This window comes from Nyctibius grandis, chromosome Z (genome assembly GCF_013368605.1).
Source record: "Nyctibius grandis isolate bNycGra1 chromosome Z, bNycGra1.pri, whole genome shotgun sequence".
Lineage (NCBI taxonomy): Eukaryota > Metazoa > Chordata > Aves > Nyctibiiformes > Nyctibiidae > Nyctibius > Nyctibius grandis.
In genome coordinates, this window is record NC_090695.1 from 9,520,966 (window position 1) to 9,537,722 (window position 16,757).

The following is a 16,757-nucleotide window of genomic DNA, read 5'->3' on the forward strand; positions in this document are numbered from 1 at the left end:
AGCTTTGCAGCCCTGCAGCCATGGGGACCGGCACTTTCGCCCTGGTCCTCGCCTTGGTGCTGGTGGCATGCATCACTTCTGCGGAGAGGAAGGTACGGGGACGGGTGACAATGGGGACGTGGCAGACATGGCACTGGGATGCAGTGTGAGCAGCCAGGGGTTCTCTATTAAATGCCATGTCGTGGCTGAGACAAGCAGGAGAACTTTGCAAGCATCTAGTCCAGGCAGCTAGCAGTGTACATCTGGGTCCCCCCCAGCCACCAGATACCACCTCCACAGAGCTTTGCTCCCACAGGGGCACCATGCATGGGGCATTCCCCTCCCACGGGGTCTGTGTCTGGGGCACCATGCATGGGGCATCCCTTCCCATGGGGTCTGTGCCCAGGGCATCCCCTCCTATGGGGTCTGTGTCTGGGCGTACCATGCACGCTGACAGGCTGGGACGTGGTGGCCTTGCTGCACCATCCGCTCAGCAGCCGGCAGCACCTGGGGGAGCATTTCCCCAGACTGGGGGCAGGGAGAGCCGTGCCCCTTAGCTGCACTGGCAGCAGGGCTTGTGGCTCTGGCCATGGGGCAGTGGGAGGGATGGGGTCCCCCTCTGCACCTCGCATGGGGGCAGAGGGCTGGTGGCCATGTCCCTTCAGTGCCAGCTCAGCGGGCTGTGGCAGAATGAGCAGGACTCGCTGATGGAGATTTCGTCGGTGAGGGACGACGGGGGCTTCCATGGGAAATACCTCACGCGGGTCACCCTCACCGGCGGCTGTGCCTACATCTCCCCCCTGAAGGGTGCCCAGCAGCAGCCCGGGGAGGGGGGCTGGCCCACCTTCGCCTTCACCGTGTGCTGGGACAAGTTCTCCAGTAAGTGCTGGGACATCTGGGGACGGCACCACAGGGGCACTGGGAGCTGCGCAGGCAGCCAGTAGGATTTCCCCTCTGCTGGAAGGTCTTCTGGGTGATGCTTTGGTGCAGCCAAGCAGAGGGAGGCAGCAGCACCAGCCCTGCGTGGGGCTAACAGGCAATGCTGGGCTCACATGGGGCAGACCCTCCTCACCCAGCACCTTTGCACCCATCCCTGCAGGGCAGCCCGAGGTGACCGTGGTGGGTCTGGACCCCGTTAGGGCACAGGGGATGCGGTGCCACAGAGCCTGCCTCGCCCGAGGGAGCCACTGGGGAAGGGCAGGTGCCCCCAGTGTGGGTTGGGTGGGTGCATGGCCATCAGAGCAGGGACATGGCTGCAGCTGGGAGGATCCTGGGGAGGGGGGAGCAGCAAGTGAGCGTGGGTGCCCTCCCCACCAACACCCCAACAAGAGCTTCCCCCAGACGCCACCACCGCCTTCGCGGGGCAGTGCTTCGTGGACACGGGTGGAAAGGAGACGCTGACCACCATGTGGCTGCTGCGCGAAGCCGTCGGGTCCCTCGAGGAGGACTGGAAGGCTACAAGGTAGTGGGGGGATGTGGGGGGCAGTGGCCCCACAGAGGGGCCCTCCCTAGAACCCCTGAGGGTGAGCATCCCCCTGGGTGAGGGGACCACCCCTGGGACCCTCCCAGCATGGGTTTGCAGTGGGGATGCCAGTGCCTTGGGGCAAGGGGCTTGCCCTGGCCAGGCGCATCCAGCAGCTGCTTGAGGCAAGTTGGGGGGCATCTAGGGACACCCCTGTCACCTGCCGGCACTGGCAGCCCTGAGTGGGTGGTGTCTGCAAGTCATCCCATGGGGACTCTCTGCTTCCCACAGGGTGGGCAGAAACATCTTCACACGCAAACGCACCCCGAAAGGAAAGACCTTGCTGAGCTTGTCCCCATCCTGTGAGGACGTGTCTTTGCCCACCCCATGACAGCATGCGCCAGCTGCAGCCCGCCCCCCCCAAGGCAAGCAAAACCAGTCTCTCACACGAAAATAAAATTTAAAAATCATGTCAGTGGTGGTCATCTCTTTAACAAACCGCCCTTGCTCCCCCTCTGAGGCAGCTTCTGTCCCTACGGGTGTCCCTGCAGAGGCGAGGGCTCACCACTGCCCTTCTCCAGGGATCCCTCACTGATTTCCCCCCATCCAGCTCCCTGGGCTCATTTCCCACCTCATCCTAACCTGAACTTCCAACCTGCTCCATCATTCCCTGCCTGCCTGATGGTGGCAGAGGTGGCATCAGCATCCTGAATCCAGCCGCCTTCCTTGCAGTGCCTTTATACCCATCCCCACCAGACACCTTTCCAGTCCCAGGACTCCATGCTCCATAGGGCTGGGTGATGGAGGTAACAGTATTGGTAAATGAGAGGTGTCAGTAATGCGCTTCCTTCGCGCTGCACAGCACACAAAGTAAAATGTGCACAGTTAAAGTCCCCATCCATTGTATCCCATCATATTCCATTGCATCCCATCCCATCCTGTTCCATCCCATCCCATCCCATCTCATCCCCTCCCACCCCATCCCATCCCATCCTATCCCATCTCATCCCCTCCCACCCCATCCCCTCCCATCCCCTCCCATCCCCTCCCGTCCCATCCCATCCCATCCCATCCCATCCCATCCCATCCCATCCCATCCCATCCCATCCCATCCCATCCCATTCCCTTGGGTTACAGCCAGGGATTTTACCCTTCTCTGCCCCTGCATTTCGGCAGTGCCACTCTATCTCTCTCTGTGGACACCTGCCAAGCTTAGTCAGCTCTTTCGATGTTCTTGGCAGGTCCATGGGTGAAGACAGAGCCTCTTGCGGAAGCGTTACAAATATAACCCAGCCCCAGGGATGCCAGCACACTAGCTGTACAGTCCGTTGAGCCTGGCCCAGCCCCAGCAAAGCCGATGCATGCTGCTGTGACGTGGAGTGGCGGCTGCCACCTCCCTGGCACCTTAAACAGGGCAGCTTGTCCCTGCCAAACAGCGCAGAAAGGCAGGGGCTGGTGTTGGGACGAAGGGATGGACTGTGGCATCCAGGGCAAGAGCAAGAGATCCCCCTGGGGCATTTCTCAGGCCCCTGTGATAAACCCTTGAGTTCAGGACTGTAAAAGGTGACAAGGAGGAGTGATGTGTTAGGAGAGGGGTGGCTTCTGCTCATCCCAGCCTTTGGGGCCATCTGGACCAGAGGGAGAGGCACTGAGCAGCAGCAGCAGCGGGGTACCAGGGTGTGCTGGGGCTTGTGGTGGGCACTGAGCGGTGACGCCCAGGGTGGGATTCCCCAACCCCCAGTATGCACCAGTGTGCACACCGCAGCCCTGCTGCCATTCAGTGCCCCAGACACTGCTGTCCTGGGAACAGCATGTGTTTATGCAGCTGGATCCCACCTTAATTTCCAGTTGCCTGCAGCCCCATGCCTGCTCCAGGCACTGCAGCGAGCAGAGAAGCAGCTCAGGAAGGCAGGGATGGTGCACACTGTGTTTTGTACACCCAAAGCCCCCGAGAGCAGCAGACATAAGGAAAAGGTGCAAACAGGAGGCTGGTTAGCATGCTGGGCGTGTTTAGCAAACACACTCACTTGGACCCCCGTGCCCCTCTGTGGTTACTTCTAACTCCAACTCTTGTAGAAGCAAAAGCAGCAAAGTCAGCAGATGTAGAAGATGCTGGGGAAATGTTACTGCTGCTGAAGCAGAAGGCAGGGCGAGCCTTCCCTCCCGTGCAGTGCTGCGGCCACCGCGGCTTGCCCCTGCCAGGGATGCCCTGGCACCACGCGGGTGATTCCCTGGTCAGGCAGCAGCACCAGCAAAGCACGGAGTGGTTAAATGGTTAAACAGGTAATCATCTCCAGCCTGCGTGCATGGGAGGTGGGTGCCCAAGGAAGGCAGTTGATGCTTTCCAGGCTGCTACAACGGCCTTAAAAAGAGCCTTTGCCCCCCCACCTCTCTCCACAGCCGTGCTCATCCCCACGTTCCTCCGGCACTGCCCAGGTCATGCAGACCTCCTCACCTCGCCTGTCCTGTCCCGGGCACCCTGCCACCCGGTCACCAGCCCCATGACTGCCAGCCCAGTGCCCACAGGGCTCCAGTTACAGCCCTATAAAGGGGGCCCAGGAGGTAGCCGTGCCGGGATCTTCCCAACCATGGGGAGCAGTGCCTTTGTCCTGGTCCTTGCCCTGGCGGCATGCGTCACCCCTGCAGAGAGGAAGGTATGGGGATGGGTGGCAATGGGGACGTGGCGCTGGCACCCTTCTAGAGCCCGATGGTGGCTGCTGGGGCTGCGGTGCTCAGCAGGGAGCCAGGGCTGGGCTGCTGGGGCTGGTGGGACCAGCACTATGCAGTGCTGAGGGAAGGTGCGGAGAGGCTGGGAGGGAGGGACCGCGCCTGCAAGGATGCTCCTCGCTGTGGGAACCCATCCAGAGACCGGCAAACAGAGACACGCCCCAGAGAAACCCCGTTTCCCACCAAGCGTGTGGGGAAAGCAGTGTACCCTCTGCTTTAGTGTGGGGACAACCCGCTCTCCCCTGGGTGGCAGCAGCAAACAGCCCAGAGCAGCGGCTGGGCTGAAGGCAGCCAGTGCCGCGGTGGATGCTCGTGCTGAGGAGGCGATGCCGGTGGCACCAGCTTCACACAGGGTCCGTGGCACATCCCCCAGTGCTGCAGGCATCCCCGGGCAGAGCCAGGGCGGGGGCACAGGAGTAGGATGCTCTCCCTGCCTGTCCGGGCACCCCAAGCCACAGCACTGGCTTTGCAGTGCCTCCTCTCCGGGTCGTGGCGGAGCGACACCGGCTGCCGGATGGTCGTGTCCGTCCTGGGCAAGGACGGCAGATTCTCTGGTTCCTACCTGCCGGGGCCAGCCGCCGGTGACTCTGAAATCCTCACCTCACCACTGGAGGGGTCCCAGCAGGATGCGTGGCTGGTCCCTCAGCCCACCTTCTCCTTCACCGTGCACTGGCGGCTCCGAGGTAGGCAGGAGGGGACCATCACCCTGCAGCGGGGATGTCAGCAGGATGCAGGGTGGTGGCTTCGTGCCTCATCACCCTGATTCACATCATCTCGGACCTTCCAGAGCCAGAGACAGTGCGGACGACCGCCTTCCTGGGCCAGTGCTACGTGGGCACCAACGGGGAGGAGACGCTGCACGCCCTGTGGCTCCTGCGAGAGGCAGCCGACAGCCCCGCCGAAGACTGGAAAGCCACCCGGTGAGCACCAGGTCCCAGCCACCACTGTGCAACGCTTTCCTGCACCCCAGCCTGGAGAAGGGAGAAATCCCACGGGATGAGGCATGGCAGGACCAGGAGGGGGAAATGGGTTTGTCGCTGGTGACGAGCAGGGGCCAAGGAGCATCCCTGTGACATGGCCAGCTCCTGCAACCCGGGTGTGCCCCAGGGTGGGTGACCCCAGGAGGGGTCTGGTCCCAGCCAGAGCCCCCCCCCAGGACTCTCCTTGCACTCTGCCCAGCAGGGAGAGAGCAGGACACGATGCCAGGACCCAGCGCAGGCTCCACTACAGGGTGTTGGAGCCCAGGGCATCCCACTCAGCACCCAGTGGGGAACACAGTGCCCCTCCTCGGGTTTCCCCTCTGGACCCTCCATCATAGCATAGGTGACCCTGGCTGGGTGAACCGCAGTGATTTGGGCTTTCCTGCAGGGTTGGCACCAGCGTTTTCAGCCGGATAAAATAACAGCAAGTGGGAAAATCCAGGAGGCCCAGGACAGCAAGGAGACGGCGCTTCCCCCAGCCAGGCTGTGCCCGCACTGACATGATGCATCTCAGCATCTCTCAGCCCACAGGTTCATGCTTTCCCAGTCTAGTTCAGCCCAGTGCGAAGGCTGGGCACCAGGTGCAAAATAAAGGGTTTCTGTGGAGGCGCAGGGCTTGGCTCTAGTTTCTGCCCTGCCTCAAATCCATGGGGTTTGTCTTGCCCCGCAGCTGCCCTGCCATGGGGAGGCTTCGTGCAGCACCGCCGAGGGCAGCAGGGTACCTGGGCATGGGGGCTGTCCCATGTCCCCTCCCTGGCAGCGTGCAGCAGTTCTGCGCCTGAAAACCTGCCGCTGTGCTGTGGGTGACTTGTCCCTCGGGGTTCCTCCCAAATGTCCCCAGAGGTGCGGGGCAAACCAGGCTGTGGGATGAGCCACAGCCTCAGTGGGGTGCCAGGGGCAGCATGTCCTGGGGCTGCAGGGCAGGCTCCAGGCAGAGCCTTCCCCATGCGAGCAGAGCAGAGGAAGTTTCTTGGATGCCGGAACGCACAGGGCGGCTGCAAATGGCTTTTGCAGAGCCGGCAGCCTCCCGTTCCCAGCCCCGGCGGATACACTGCAGTGGCCGGCTGCCAGCCCCCCAGGGGTGGGGAGAGATCCCAAACAGCCCGTCCCAAGAGAGACCCCTTGGCACGGCCACGGCCCCTGAGCAATGCAGACATGGGGGTCTCCAGCCAAGCCCCTGCCACACCACACGTGGCCAGGGAAAGGGACGAGGGGAAGGAGGCATCTGGTACTGGCTGGGTTTTTTTGGGGCATCCCAGCCCCCCTTCTCTGCCTTCTGCCTCAGACACCCTGCCAAAGCGGTCCCAGCACAACCGGCTCCCTTGGAGGTTCGGCAGTCCCAGGGCTGAGGTGCCCAGTTGCGAGAGCTGGGGGAAAGCGGTGGCTCCTTCATGGCGTTTCCAGCTGCTTTTTCAGCCAGGTGTGGATTTCTGCTAGTTTTTCTGTTTCCACCAATATCCAGCAGCTGGTGCTAGTGGACAAAAATAGAATGGATGCTGACATGTGGCTTAGGTTTCCCTTGCAAAGGAAGGTATGTCTTCCTTCTGCTACTGGCTGAAATTCCCACCTCTCCGAGAAACCCTGGTTCCTTTAAAAAAACGAAACCCTGATTCCTTTAAAGCCGTGAGCAGGAGGTGTTTTGTACTGGCCGCACAGCGCAGGGCCCTCCTCTGCAATAGGAGGCAAATTTCATTTCGGCTTTCATAACTTTCAATATGTCGCTACTGTGGAAAGGAGATGGCACTACTGGCACTCGGGGAGTCACCAAGCAAAAAAAAAAGAGAGGGTTTCCATTCAACAGCACCCATACGGGATTTGCCAAGGGCTGAGCAGAATATTTTGCCCTGAAAGGCTGATGTTTCTGGTCTGTCGGCGTGCTCCCACGATGCTGATGCAGGGATATGTGTGGGATACGGGTCAAGCTTGGGAATAACAGCGGGAACACAGTGGAGAGGGCGAGCAGGGGCCGTCACACCGAGCTAAGCCGGAGTGCAGGGCCATGTGTGTGTGCAGGCAGCGCCGATGCACGCACAGCCTCCGCTCTGATCCCTGCGGCGAGCAAGGGAGAAACGTGTCACGGAGGGTCTGCAGCAAAGAGGAGGAGGAGGGTGGCAGAAATACCAGGTGCCTCCTGTTCCTCTGCTCGATGGAAACAAGGTGCGAGCCTCCTCGGCCGAAGGACTCGTTCTGGGCATTTTTATCATCGCTGCCCTCTAACCCGAGGCATGAGGCCCAGGCTGGGCTTCCTTCCTCTCGCTGGCTCAGAGCCGCTCGCTGTGGGACCTGCATGAGAACACAGAAAGAGATGAAAAACAGCAGCCCTGGGGTAGCACAGGCTGAGACCACGGAGCAACCACCCCCAGAACTCCCAGCGCAGACACATCCCCAGCGCAGTGCTGGGACCAGCTCCGGGCTCTGCAACATCCCAGCCTGTGCCGCAAACTTTGCGCGTGGAAGGGCTGGGCGGGCTGGTGCAGGCAGAGCGTGTGTTCGGCTGCCTCTGACGAGCCCGCTGCGCTCGCCTGGCTCCCCTCCCGCTCTCCCAGAGCTATCTCCCCTCCTGACATTCGGCCAAGCAAGCCAGACCGCTGCGGAGCACGGTGCTGACCCCATCGCCCCTGGCCAAACACCAGCTCCGGTGGCCGCTCCCTGCTTTGCTGGCAGCACCGCTGCGTTGTACTTTAGATGACTCGTATGGTGTCAGTTGGTGCTGGGCCAGGGACTCCAGGTGACAGCAGTGGCATCACGCAGCCTGCCCTTGAACTGAAAAAAAACAAAACGAAAGCGAGGATGGGGTCCTCGACCCTCCTGCCACCGCACACAGCTCCTGGGGAAAAAGGTCCAGTGGCTCTCCGGGGATGCTCGTGGGCTGCCTGCCCCGGCCAGGGCAGAGCTCAGACCTGATCCTGTTACGAGCATGCTGCTGCCTGGCCTGAGACAGGGTCCGTGGATGAGCCAGCCCTGGCTGCCTCTCCTCACCAGGCAGAGACACAACATTTAATTTTATATCTCGTTCACCTGCATAAGTGCCCTTTGCTTCCCAGGTGGGTCTCAAGCACGGTGCTGCCTGAACCCACCACCGCACTGGGCTCCCACGCCCCCAGACCTCACGCTGGGCCCCCAGACCCCACGCTGGGCTCCGCAGCCTGAGCTCAGGGGTCTGTTAGTGCCTCCCGTGCACCCAGCAATCCCAACCAAACCCAGGGCCCAGCCCTGATTTAGCAACCACCCAGCAGGCAGGGGGGCCGCGGAGACGGGGCTATTGCACCACCCTGGCTCTGCTCCGCTTCCTGCGATTGTGCAGCTCCCCGTTACGAAAGCAGCGGTGGGGGGCACACGCCGGCTCCTCGCGCTGCCGAGCGGGGAAGCTGCTTGCTTCCTCGGCACCTGGGGTGCGTGCGGGTCACACGTGGGCACTGGGTGTTCACAACATCCACTTGTCTCCAAAAGCGGTTCAAGAGTGTTTTGGCACCCTTGAAGCGGGGGTGAGAGCAGAGCAACCACCCAGCAAACTCGCACTATGCCTCAACAAGCCTCTCTGCAGTCACAGCCACAGGAAGGGAAGGGAAGGCAGCATGGGTTCCCCTTCGTTAGGCTGCAAGGGTGGTCAGCCCCCAGCCTCCCTTGGGTTCCTCCCACAATGCTCCCAGCCCCCAGTGCAGCCCCCAGCCTCCACCCAGCAGCCCAGCCCCTCATTGATGACCACATAGGACACAGTCACACATCATTAATATTTATTTAGATAGCATTAGTAAGGAAATTATTATCCTAATCTAGCTGAAGATGTCCCAGCTCATTGCAGGGGGGGTTGGACTAGATGAGCTTTAAAGGTCCCTTCCAACCCAAACCATTCTATGTGATTCTATGAAATGTCCTAAAGTAGGACGAGGACAGATGCTCAACAGGTACCACTAAGCTGCACTCCAGGAAAGACACCGCTAACCAGCTCAAAGTGTTTCTGCTCAGCCCAGCGCCAGCTGACTGCATCACCAGCCAGCGCAGCAAAGCTCGGGGACAGGAGGATACAGCTTTGAAACCGTCCCGTGGCCAGGAAAGCCTTCAGAAGAGCAAGCAGCTCTGCTGCTCTCTGCTCTGCACCCCCTCAGCACTCTGGTTCAAGACACGCCTTCTCCCTGAGGCCCAGAAGCCCCGCTCCCAGGGCTGTGGGAGACAAAAGGCTCAGCCCCTACAAAAGGGAAACAGCACACATGGCTCAGGAAGGACTTCACATTACCTTCTCTTGCCAGGCCAGGAGCTGTGCCAGTGGCTCAAAAGCTAGCAGGAACAGGCGACACACAGGGTTTGTCGCGATGGCAGGACCACTCCCTGTGAGGGCACTGAAGGTCAGCTCCCTATCTCACACCTAGAAATCAGGGAACACTGCAGGATTAAGGGGAAGGAGCAAGGGACAGATGCTTACAGCAAGAAGTGCAGGACCCAGCCTGTTCACCTCCACCTGGGCAGGAAAGAAGCAGGGCAGCAGCCTTTATCACCAACTGTATCCAGTCAGATCAAGTACAGGCACCTCAGGCCCCACACACCCTCTATGCCACAGCCCATCCCTGCGAGCCACGGGATGCACCCTGGGCTGCAGTTCATGTCATCAGCCGCAGTAAAATTCCCAGATTTTCCTACCCCATCTCAGATGTAGTCCTGCTATAGATACACAGGGCAAAGTGTCAGAACAGGTCAACCCTAAAATGATTCCTCCCCAGTAAACCCTCTGAGTTGTCACCAAACAGCAGAGTATTTAGAAAAATCTGCTTTGATAGATTATCTGTTAATGCAGGTCTGTTTGTTCCTGCCCAGTTGGGTGTGTGGCATCACCCCGAGAAGCAGAAGGCAGCGGTGGTCACATCTCATCAGCACGGTGCTGCTGGATGACAATTGTGGCAGCACGTTCCACCCACTCCTGCCTCTTGGCTTTCCATGCCGCCGGCACTGCTGCCTGCAAAGGGTTGCTCTGTGAGTGCTGCTCCCGAGGCTGGGGAGGGCCCAGCTCGGAGCCCGCTGCTGCTGGAGGGTCAGAGGATGAGTTGCTGTTGAAAGAAGATCTGGGATCGGGGCTGGGTGGACTCTGCCCCTCTTCCCGTGATTGACTGAGGTTGCCCAACAGCAAGGGGTCCTCAGGCTCTGGGCTGAGCTTCTCCAACACAGCTTCCTCCTGCACATCAGGTGCTACCCGGTTTGGGAACTCCCGGATCTGCCGTGACAGCACTGCAAGAGAGGTAGAGCCAGCCCCGTCATTCCCAGCCTCTCACCGTCCTGCTCTGAGCATGGGCCACCACAGAGCGCACGGGAGGGGAACAAACTGTTCAACTAGGGCTGCCTCCTCCCAGGGGAGGCAGGGAGAGGACGCTGCACAGCTGCCAGGCACAAGCACAGCTTGTGCTCCAAGAGGGACTGGATCCCTCCAGTTCTTGTACTGCCCTGGCCCAGAGCCCTGTCTGCAGGCGAGTCTCTGTAACAGGGCTTAGGAAGAGTTCAGAGCTGGGGCGAGACAGCAGAGCCAAACACAGTGGTCACCCCAGGCAAGGGACTGCTGGGTTGAAGGTGCCCCAAAGTTCAGGTTGTCTCTGAGGAAGGTGCTCTGCCCCGGTGGACAATGCCTCACCTGCAGCCATGCCTCAGCCCCTGGGCACTCACCTCTCAGCTCCTGCTGTGGCTCTGTGGTCCCAAATGAGCTGATGCTGGGGGAGAGAATGAGGCAGAAGGACAGAACCACGACCTGGAAACAGAAAGGCAATCAGCACAGACCTCCGCAAAGGACATGGACAGGCATCATCGGCTGCAATAAATGCCTCTCTCTCTCCCAAACTTATAAGGACAGCAGAGACTCCTTCACAGACACTGGGGCTGAAGCCACTCACCATGGTGCAGGTTTTCGCTGTTGTAGTTTTGGTCGTGGACTGCCTCACCAAGGCCTGCAGTTTCCGCAACTGCTTGAGCAGTGACCTGCAGGAGAGCAGGCAACGCAGGCTAATGCATGGCTGAACCAAGAGCTGCACGCTCCCCTCCTCCCCCCTTTGCAGCCAAGGACAGGCCACAATCCCAAGAAGAGGAACAGCCTTCCCCCCCCACACCCCTCGCCACATCCAACAGTAAGAACTCACATGTTCTGGTCCTGCAGCAGCTGTACCTTCTTCTCCAGCTCGTGGTTCTGAGCTGTGCAGACTGCCACCCTTCCCACAAAAGATGAACAGCATGGGGAGAAAAACAGAGAGGTTTTGTTAGTCAACAGCAGGGATTTCACCAGAGTCTCTCCTCAGGTAATCAGCCACCACCTCTGAGTGGCTGGGGCAGATAAAATTGCTCCTGGGGTCTACATGGCACCACCTGGAGCAAAGCCAGAGAGCGACGTCTCATGTCAGATTTGGGGAGGGGTGAGCCCTGCCCAGTCCCGCAGAGAAGCGCCAGACTAATCCCTATGGGTGCTCACTCCTAGCAGCACACCATCCCTGCACATCCACCACATCAGGCTGTATTGCAACTTAGCCTGACCTGGAGAACATGCTGGACCTGGTAGGCCAGCACCTGGCTTGAACAAAGCAAGGTCTGGGCGACCTCCAAGCATAAGAGAGCAGGGCAGGCTATGCTCCGAGCTTCCGAGCCCCCTGAGGAGAGCTGCTGCCCCACAGGGTCAGCCCTACTTTCTGCCCAGGGTGGCAAGACCCCAGCAGTGGGAGAGGACAGCTGCTTGTGACCAGTGGCCCCATCTCCCGACCCCCGGCAATGCAGTTAGCACAACTAACGCCACTTTATGAGGTGAGCAGCCATTCTCTAACCGAGAGGGTCACATATTCATTCCTTCCCCTCGTTATCAGGCCCTGAAGGTCCTGTGCACCAAGCAGACAGACCAAACAGATTTCTTCTTCCCCTCCCTACCAGCCTCAAGGTTCCTGGGCGCCAGGCTGGCTACTCCCTTCCTTACCGGCCTTGAAGGTCCCAGGCACCCGGCCAGCCCGGTGTTGTTGACGACCCTGTCACAGAGCAGGGAAGCGTAACAGCACACAGAGCACTGTCCGTCAGATCAAGCAGTTACATTCCTAAGGGGGAACTTGGACCAGAGCTGCTGCTGGACAGTGAGACCCGGGACCCACCCTTGCCAGGGACACCTCCACATTGTCTGCTTCCTCCCATGATTGAGGGAGTGACTCGTATTCCTTTATATAATTTTCGAATCCAGATTATGATTGTTATATTGATACAGCAAACCATGTACTGAGATCCAATTCGATTTGCAGAGAGTCCAGATTATTAGAAATCATAACTTAAGTTGTATTAGGATCTAGGTGATTAGAAATCTTAATTTAAGTTCTATTAGGATTTAGGTGATCAGAAATTACAAGTTAAGTTGTATTATAAATTCTGTATTGTGCTGCTTATAGATTGTACTACATTGATTCTGCTTATGCCATTCTTATCATAAATTCTGTGCTATACTAATCATAGTATATTAAGGACATCAAGCTTTAATTGAAACTACGATTTAATGCCATCATCATTCTGCCACTGATCCCTAAAAGAACCTGTCTGTCCCCTCAGTGCCAGGTGACACTGCTGTGTGTCTGTACCTGTTTTCCAGGCCATCCACATAGATCTTCCTCCTGCGACGACTGTCTTGGGCTGACTGCTTGTTCCGGATCTTCCGACGCACCTTCTTCAGAAGCCGCTCTTCAGCCTGCAAGGGTCGTTTCTCGCTGGCAGCAACCCCAGGGCGCTGGCAACCCAGCTCTCACAAACCCTGCATACATCTCAGCGCTCAGCCCGCCTGCCTTTGTCCTCTGTCCCTCCCGCACCACCAAACAAACTGCAAGGCAAACTCTGGCCTGCTGATGTGGCCAGCAGCTTGCCCGGTGTAGCGAGGCGTACCTAACAGAGATGCAAAGCACACAGCTCACAAGCCACTAGGCAAGCAGGAAACCATATGTTGGAGGCACTTGTGGTGGAACTGCCTCCTGCAAGCAGTCATGAGTGGGGAGCCTGACAGCAGCCAGGTCTTACTGCTCCTTGTATCTACCTGATTATCAAAGCAGAGGCTGCTGTGCACATGGACAGCCCCCAGGCCTTGAAAAGAGGAAAAGGACACCGAGCCCTGCTGCACCCTGCCCTGAACACAGCACCTGGGCACCACCAATGCTCTCATCAAGGCACCGTCCTGTATTTTCGTACCCCTACTCTGGCTGAAGCATTTGAGGGGTCCAAGCCCGTTCGGGAGCGATAGGCTGTAGCAAGGACTCACTTTGGTCAGTGGCAGACAGGTTGGTAATGGAACACCTTCTTTCTCCAGGAGCTGCCTCTCCTCCTCTGTCAGGACCAGCTCTGGGAAGTCACACTAGAAAACAGAAAATAAGCGCGCTGAGAATGCAAAGTAAAGGGAGTCCACCTCAGGGCAGAGAGGGCATGCAGAAAGCACACAGAACTGGGATCAGCTCTCCCAAAGCAGCATCATGCTTTCCTCAGAGATACGCCTCACAGGAGGCAAGCCAGGAGAGAAGGGGCAATGTGAGCAGAAGCAAAGGCAGGGGCCCACATGCATAGCAGTCAGTACCTGCAGGATGGCTCCAGGCACAAGCTCGGGTCCAGCATCAACAGCAATTGAGAAACTGGAGCTCTGTTCCAGTGCCATGCTTGTGCCTTCCAAAGCTGTCCATGCCCCTGGGGAAGGAAAGGAGAGTCACATGCGCTGGGCTCCTCAGTGAGGCAGCACCTGACCAGCCAGCTTTGAGTAGCATGAAAACACAATTTTACGGCAGCAGAAAAGCCACGAAACTCGGCTCTTTCCATCGCCGCCTGGCACCCACCCAAAAAAACCCAGTGTGGGACTGCTTTTCTCCCTGTAGCCAGGACAAAGAGCCCATACACATCACTTACCAAGGTCAATGGAAACATCTCCTTCTGACATTTCAGAACTCATATCTTCCAGCATAGGCCAGTCCTGATGGAGGGAATAGTTGTGATCAACCTGCACAATGTCTGAGCTCTGAGAGCTGCCGGTAAAGTCGCTGCTGGGGCTATGGGACAGACGCTGATCCTCAGAAATGCCGCTGTCACTGTCAGCAGGTGAATAACCCTGCAGTGTGCCTGGTTCGTTTTCAAAGGGGCTCAGCAGGGAGCTGATGAAGTCATTCATCTCCTTGTCCAGGAGCTGCACAGAAAAAGCTTTTACTCAGCAGGGAGCCAAACCTGAACCAAAACCCAGCAGCCATTCCTCCCAAAGAGCTCACCTCAGGCTCTGGCAGGCCCCAGTCTTCCAGCAGACCATTCTCCTCCCCTGGGATTTCAGGGCAGGGAGCATCATCCTTCAGGAGGAAGTCAAGCAGGTCCTCACCTGCCAGGTCAGCCAGTTCATCTGAGCACGACATCTGAGCGGGACACCCAAAGTGAGCACATGCACCAGCACTCCTTCGAGATGTCCCTCAGCCCCTACGGACAAAATCTCCCCGTGCAACGGCAACAGCTGCCAGGGCCCTGCAGCGACAACCAGCCCACAAGCACTTCCCCAACAAGCCTATTATACAGCACTGGTGGCCCCACCACACTAGTTTCGCCACTAGACTACTGGGACCCAGCCACAGGAGCTGTGCTCCACCCAGAACGCAAAAGGAAGGAGAGGGAAAGTGGAAGGGCCCCAGGCTTTCTGCCATGGAGAGCATGCAAGATGCTACTGTTCCACCGAGGCCTGAAGGTGCTGTAACCCCGGTGTGCAGCCAATGGGGCTAGCCGCCTGTCACGGGCAAATTATTAAGAGAAGTCATTGTCGGAGGGTTAACTAAAAGGGTTTTATCAATGATTACACAATGATCAAATGATAATTAATTGACGATTGAACGAAAATGAAATGGTAATCAAAGGGTGATTAAACAGTGATTTGACAATGATTTAAATGACAATTTAGTAAGCAAACACTCTAATACTTATTACTCTTCTAATAATTAAGCTATAGATGGACACATATGAATGTCGCCAGCATACAATATACTTTCGGGCGGAATGTAAAACGCCGCTTACCTCACAGTAACTATCAGATGCTGGGTGAAGGGTCTCTCAGGCCCGAGGAGTAACCCTGAGAGCCGTCCCTGCCCACAGGGGAGATCACCGCCGTGCAGCCCACTGCTGTCCAGGAGAGCTCAGTGGGCTCGGGGAGGCTACAGGCATTTATAGCGTAAAGTGATGGACCCGTAGGCAAACCCCTTCCTTCGGTGTTTGCGCAGCTGTGGCAGTCTTAGTTTTGTCTAGTCCCAGCTCAGGCTGGCGCCGTTATCTCCTGATACGACGTGGCCTAGGCTCCTTGGTGCCTGAGAAGATGCAGCCCTGCACGGTTCTCACGGTTTGCACGGCAGGGCTGGTACTGCTCAGGGATAGTTGTCGGTGGTGCCTGAACCAAAGCATTGCTCAGTCAGCCAGAGCGGAGGCACCCCTCACCCCCCCCCCCATTAGCACTGTTAAGCTTGCACATCCAGCTGGCAGGTGTCACAGTCCGAAACACCAAAAAAACAAAAAACCCACCTAAAAACAGAAGGCCAGGGCAGACCCGAGCCACGGGGCTGGCTGTGCCAGCTGCCTGGGAGCAGGAAGCCGAGCAGGAAGCACAGAAGCCACGGCGAGCAGAGACTCACCGGCAGAAAGCGAAGTAGGGAGAGGAAAGGGAGCTGGGCTGGGCCTGGGCAACGCCAGGGCGCGGGCAACGCCAGGGCCCACCGCCTCCAGGGACACTGAGGAGTTCCCACCGGGGAAGCATGTGCTGGGCAGGCAGCGAGGGGAGGATCAGAACACGAGCAGGCAGAAGGAAGGGCAGCGGGAACCGCTCCCCCGGCCTGGACACCCACCCCAGGGAAGGCACGCAACCTCTCACAGCCCCAGCCCCTGGGGCAACCACAGCGTGCCGCGGCCTGCGGCACAGCGCCAGCCGGCAGACAGCGAGTCCTCGCCGGGCAGCGCGGCCCGGCAGCGCGGCCCCGGACGCCCCCCCGGTGGGCAGTCAGCGCCGAGCCGCCCCGGGCCGCCCAGCTCGCCCCCAGCCAGCCGCACCGCAGAGCCCAGGGGCGAGGGGCGGACGCCCGTGCCGGTGCCGGCCCCCCGGAGCCCCCGGCCCCTCCATCCCGCCCCGCCCCTCACCTCGCCTCGCGGCCACCCGGCACCGCCGCTTCCACCGCAGCAGCCGTGACGTCACCCGCCTCCCAGCAGGCCCCGCGCGCTCGGCGCCCCCGCCCCGGGAGCGGGGGGTGGCGCGTGGGCGGCGGGAGTGCGCGGAGGGGCCGGGGCGCGCGGCGGCGGCCGTGGGCGGGGGGGTGGTGTCGGGCCGGAGGCGCCCGCGGAGCAGCCGGGGGGTGCGGACCCCGGGGTACGGGCAGCGGGCGGAGCACGGCTGCGGGGTGCGGGCGCTGAGCTGTGCCCACCCCGGGGGCGCAGGGCGGGGCAGCGCGGGCACCGGGCAGCGCAGGTACCGGGCAGCGCGCAGCCCCGGGCGTGGGGCCGGGATGTGGCGGGGGAGGGGGGGGGGCGGTGGGAATGGGAACCGGGCGGAGCGCATCCCCGGGGTACCGTGCAGTGCCGGGCCGAGCCGTGCCGCCCGGCGGCGCGCCGTCCCGTTCCCCGGCGCATGCGCG

At 59.6% G+C, this 16,757-nt stretch overlaps 3 protein-coding genes across 4 annotated transcripts; 2 read left to right on the top strand and 1 right to left on the bottom strand.

Annotated features, from left to right (window-relative positions):
- LOC137676399 (avidin-like) lies at positions 1–1,881 on the top strand. The gene is made up of 4 exons (XM_068423197.1): positions 1–92; positions 645–858; positions 1,321–1,441; positions 1,733–1,881. The coding sequence occupies exons 1-4, from the start codon at positions 21–23 to the stop codon at positions 1,830–1,832; spliced, it is 507 nt and encodes a 168-aa protein (XP_068279298.1). The 5' UTR covers positions 1–20; the 3' UTR covers positions 1,833–1,881.
- A 2,148-nt stretch (positions 1,882–4,029) lies between these two features.
- On the top strand, positions 4,030–5,749 carry LOC137676817 (avidin-like). Its single transcript, XM_068423872.1, has 4 exons — positions 4,030–4,095; positions 4,641–4,851; positions 4,956–5,088; positions 5,537–5,749. The coding sequence occupies exons 1-4, from the start codon at positions 4,030–4,032 to the stop codon at positions 5,568–5,570; spliced, it is 444 nt and encodes a 147-aa protein (XP_068279973.1). The 3' UTR covers positions 5,571–5,749.
- Positions 5,750–8,880: 3,131 nt separating this feature from the next.
- Positions 8,881–16,744, bottom strand: CREB3 (cAMP responsive element binding protein 3). Of its 2 annotated transcripts, none has more exons than XM_068422156.1 (11): positions 16,693–16,744; positions 15,160–15,526; positions 14,376–14,513; positions 14,023–14,296; positions 13,700–13,806; positions 13,391–13,483; positions 12,723–12,829; positions 11,262–11,330; positions 11,019–11,103; positions 10,795–10,876; positions 8,881–10,365 (listed from the first exon to the last, which is right to left on the bottom strand). In XM_068422156.1, exons 3-11 carry the CDS (start codon positions 14,511–14,513, stop codon positions 10,001–10,003), a joined length of 1,320 nt encoding a protein of 439 aa, XP_068278257.1. In that variant the 5' UTR covers positions 15,160–15,526; positions 16,693–16,744; the 3' UTR covers positions 8,881–10,000. The 2 variants fall into 2 exon arrangements, with proteins under 2 accessions (XP_068278257.1, XP_068278255.1); XM_068422154.1 differs by lacking the exon at positions 16,693–16,744 and adding an exon at positions 16,267–16,330.
- Positions 16,745–16,757: the final 13 nt, after the last annotated feature.

Excerpts from the sequence above, each read along its gene's own strand:
- LOC137676399 (XM_068423197.1), top strand. The coding sequence starts at position 21 with ATGGGGACCGGCACTTTCGCCCTGGTCCTCGCCTTGGTGCTGGTGGCA. Across the intron at positions 93-644 it reads TCACTTCTGCGGAGAGGAAG|TGCCAGCTCAGCGGGCTGTG; the intron begins GTACGGGGACGG and ends ATGTCCCTTCAG. Across the intron at positions 859-1,320 it reads GTGCTGGGACAAGTTCTCCA|ACGCCACCACCGCCTTCGCG; the intron begins GTAAGTGCTGGG and ends AGCTTCCCCCAG.
- CREB3 (XM_068422156.1), bottom strand. The coding sequence starts at position 14,513 with ATGTCGTGCTCAGATGAACTGGCTGACCTGGCAGGTGAGGACCTGCTT. Across the intron at positions 12,830-13,390 it reads CCTGTCTGCCACTGACCAAA|GCTGAAGAGCGGCTTCTGAA; the intron begins GTGAGTCCTTGC and ends CGACCCTTGCAG. Across the intron at positions 11,104-11,261 it reads CTGCTGCAGGACCAGAACAT|GTCACTGCTCAAGCAGTTGC; the intron begins GTGAGTTCTTAC and ends GCTCTCCTGCAG.
- LOC137676817 (XM_068423872.1), top strand. The coding sequence starts at position 4,030 with ATGGGGAGCAGTGCCTTTGTCCTGGTCCTTGCCCTGGCGGCATGCGTC. Across the intron at positions 4,096-4,640 it reads TCACCCCTGCAGAGAGGAAG|TGCCTCCTCTCCGGGTCGTG; the intron begins GTATGGGGATGG and ends CTGGCTTTGCAG. Across the intron at positions 5,089-5,536 it reads GAAGACTGGAAAGCCACCCG|GGTTGGCACCAGCGTTTTCA; the intron begins GTGAGCACCAGG and ends GCTTTCCTGCAG.